This window comes from Monoraphidium neglectum, assembly GCF_000611645.1.
Source record: "Monoraphidium neglectum strain SAG 48.87 unplaced genomic scaffold scaffold00178, whole genome shotgun sequence".
Taxonomy (NCBI): Eukaryota; Viridiplantae; Chlorophyta; class Chlorophyceae; order Sphaeropleales; family Selenastraceae; genus Monoraphidium; species Monoraphidium neglectum.
The window spans coordinates 25,599-29,161 of NW_014013450.1; the positions used below are offsets into that span (position 1 = coordinate 25,599).

Consider the following 3,563-nt stretch of genomic DNA (forward strand, 5'->3'; position numbering starts at 1 on the left):
GGGGGCAGAAGGGGCGTCGCGGGGCCGTTGGTCTGGCGGGCTGCTGCCACCCCGGGCGCCGGGTAGACAGGCTCGCACTGAGTGGTGCGAGTCAGGGTAGAGGCGCGGCACCAACAAACAGGCGGCGCTCCGCACGCCCCCGCCCGACGGCACTCCCCGCCCCACCTGAGAGGGCGCCCGGCCCAGGCCGACGTCGCCGCGCGCCATAGCGCCCTGCCCGCCCATCCGCATTCGCTTCAGCCGTGGGTCGCCCGCGGGCAGCGGCTGCTGCAGCTGCGGCTGCGCCTGCGTCGCCGTTTGAGCAGGCGCGCATGCGGCAGGGGGCTGGTCGAGGGCGCTGGTGCGGCAGGCGGCCCCAGACGGGGCAGCGCCTTGGCGCGTGCGCAGCGCGAGGCGGCATGGCGGCACAGGGCACGAGGGCTGGAAGTCGGAAAGGCGGTGCGGGGGCAGGGCTCTCACCAAGCGGAGTGGGGGGCGCGGCGCAGCTGCGGCCTGCTTCATGCCCATGACGTAATCGTCGTCATCGAACTCGCGCCCCTGACGGACGATGACGCGGCGCGAGGTCAGGCGGGATGAACGTGGGGTATAGCATTTTGATTTGATACAGAGGGCGGGGGAGTTGGGAAGTTGTGGGCAAACGGTTTGCGACGAGACGACCATTTTGGGGTTGGATGTAGGAGGGGCCGAGACGGGCGTGCGGGACAAGAGGGTTGTGGCGCGCGCGAAGCAAGCGGCGCACCTTCCGCTTCTTCCTGTCGCGCGCCGCCGCGTAGTGCGCCGCCGCGCGCGCCGCCGCGTCCGCGTCGTCGCCGGCCACGGCTCCGTCCATGCGCACCTGTCGGGCCGCCAAGCAAGAGGTGCAGTTGCCAACAGCAGGCGTGCCGCGTCGGCTGATGCGTGCCGCACTCAAGGGCAGAGCTCATCGCTAAGGCAATGTGTGCGTGATCCTGCGTCGAGCATGCGAACGGCGGTGCTGCCATGCGGGCGCCGCTAGAAGCGAGGCCGCCGCACAAAGCGCGCCGCGTGCAGGTGCGAGGAACAGGAGCCCGAGGCGCGACCAGACGCGAGCTTGCGGTGCGGCCACCCACCGCCGGCCGCGCGCCGTTCAGCCGCTTCGCGCGCCGCGCCGCGTCGGCGTCCGCGCCCGCGCCGGCGGCGCCGCCCGTGGCCTCCCGGGCCTTTCGCTCCGCCAGCTCAGCGTTGATCCAGGCCACCTCGAGGTTTGCGTCCGCCTTGGCCAGCAAGTCCATGTGGCGAACCAGCCGCTGCGCCTGCGGTGACGTGTAGATGACGTCACAAGCACGTGCGCGTTTGATACATCAACTTCCACTTGGGCCACAGGGCGCGTCGAACACATCACTATGCTCAATCAGAGGTCCGTACACTTGCACCAAACGCCCTGAGGCCTGCTGGGCTCGAGGGCCGGCGCTGCGTCTCGTCTCACGCCACCCTTTTCCTCCAGAGTCGGACACCTCGGAGACCCCGGCCGCACCTCCTGCCACTGCAGGTGGTCTACTAGGACCTCCGCCAGGTCAGCGTGGCCCCACATGAGCAGGTGGTCAACCTTGGTTTGGTGATGAGTGCGTTGGGTGGGGAGAGGAGTGAGGGGGGGCACAGCAAGGGTTCCTTGTGAAACTGTGTGCCGCGCGTGCAAATGCGCGCGCGCACGCGCGTGCACGTGTGTGTGTGTGTGTGTGTGTGTGTGTGTGTGTGTGTGTGTGTGCATGCGCGTGTGTGAGTGTGTGTGTTTTCCTGCTCCGTCGACGCGGCGCCCTTGCGCCCTCTGGCCTGTTGACCCCTCCAAACCGCGGCGCCGGGCCCCGCAGCGCCAGCACGCGTGCAACCCTGCACGCACCCAAACCCGCATGCGCCGCACCTGCACTCGCCCCAGGAGGTCCCCCTCTGCCGCCGTGCCGCCACCGCCGTTGCCAGCCCCCTCCTCCGCCTGCTCCTGCCCCTGGACCTCCTCCGGCCCCTCCCCCGCGGGAAACGACCCCAGGACTGACTCTGCACGGGCAGCGCGAATGAGAAGCCGTAAACAGCGACGGGCTTTGGGACATGATGGCGGCCCGGGGGCGTGTGCGGGCGACTGCAGAAATTCAGTGCAGCAGCGCGGGCCGGACGCATCGGCGGGCCGCCGCCCTCCGCCCAGACGCGCCGCCGCCCCGCCCGCACGGCCCAGAACCCGAGGCCCGGCTGCGACGCTCACCAAACTCCTGTGCCGCCCGCCCCGCCTCCGCCGCGCCGAGGTCGGCCCTTAGGACCGCTTTTTCCTCATCTGATAGGGCCACTGCCTTTCCAGAAACCAGCGAGGGCCCCGGGGAGCCCTCCCCGCCGGCCCCCTCCGCCGCCGCCGCCGCCTTGTGCTTCGCCACGCCGCCCCGCTTCCCTCCGCCCCGCGCGCCGCCGCCGCCGCCTCCGCCGCCGCCTGTGGCGGCCTTGTGGGCTGCCGCCGCCGCCTTGTGCGCCGCCGCCGCCGCATCGCGCGCCGGCAGCGACAGGCGCCGCAGCCGCGCGCGCGCCGCGGCGGCCGCCAAGCCCGCAAAGTGCAGCGCCGCCCGGCGCTGCCACAGGCGTTCCTGCACATGTTGGGGCGGTCCGGGCGGCACCATGGGCCTTGCTCCACCTCGCAGTAGTGCTAGGGCAAGGCCGCAGCGCCCGTGCCCGGTTGGTCCCATCCCTCTCAAGGTCTGGTGTGTCCCGTCGCTGCCATGTGCGTCTGGTCCAGCCTGTCCTGCCGCGCAGCCCCTACAGCTGCCCGCACCCGCCGATTCGCCGCGACCGCAGAGCAGCGCTCCCCCCCGCTGTGGCGGCACCCCGCGGAGTCGAATCGATCCCCCCGAAAGCATCGGCGCGCGGGTGGCATCCCCTTGGCGCGCCTGGCCCACACTGCCGCGCGCGGGCGCGCTCGCACGCATGCAGACTGGATGCAAGCGCACGCAGGGGGAGGGGGAAGAGTGGGGGGACGCGCCTGCGCCATATCGTTGGCGAGCCACTTCATTTCACGCAAAGTGTAGTCGTGGCGCGTCGCGGCCCGCGGCGGGTCCTCCCATCTCGCTGCAAACCCCCAAGCCAGGTCCCGCCACCGCGCCTGCCGCGCGGATTGGAAGAGCGCGAAATATCAGGACGGGCGCCAGCCGGTCGCGCCCGTGGGAGCGCACGAGAGACCGAGGAACAGGCGCCGCGGTGGGTGCAAGCGCAGCGCAGCGGCCGGGGCGCATGCACTGAGCGCGGCGCGCGGCGGCGCCACTGGATGAGATCGGTGATTCATGGCCTTTTTGCAGCTGGCGGCGCTGCGCCCGCGCACCTGTATGCCGCCGGCCTTCTCCAACAAGGCGTCCTCCTGCTTCCGCAGTTCTGCGGGGTCTGCGCCAGGTGGCGCCGCGGCCGCGATCGCGCCAGGCGCCAGCCCCGCCACCCCCGCCGCGGCCTGCCGCCCAGGGTCTGCGCTTGCTGCCGGCGGCGTGGCTGCTGACAGATGTGGCTGCTGCTGCTGCTGGGGCAGCGGCAGCGGGGCCGGGTATCCCACCGCCGACGTCGCCATTGGCGCCGTAGGCCGGGGG

General features: G+C 72.0%; 1 protein-coding gene across 1 annotated transcript in view; it reads right to left on the reverse strand.

The window, feature by feature from the left end:
* The window catches only part of MNEG_1719 (putative WD repeat-containing protein 89 like protein), a gene marked incomplete at both ends in the record, with an annotated part of 9,073 nt that extends 6,461 nt beyond the window's left edge, over positions 1–2,612 (reverse strand). The window contains 7 exons of the mRNA XM_014049807.1: positions 166–285; positions 460–537; positions 740–835; positions 1,089–1,271; positions 1,493–1,564; positions 1,877–2,007; positions 2,210–2,612. Of these exons, the coding sequence (XP_013905261.1) occupies positions 166–285; positions 460–537; positions 740–835; positions 1,089–1,271; positions 1,493–1,564; positions 1,877–2,007; positions 2,210–2,612 (1,083 nt within the window). The remainder of the gene's footprint in view (positions 1–165; positions 286–459; positions 538–739; positions 836–1,088; positions 1,272–1,492; positions 1,565–1,876; positions 2,008–2,209) is intronic.
* Positions 2,613–3,563: the final 951 nt, after the last annotated feature.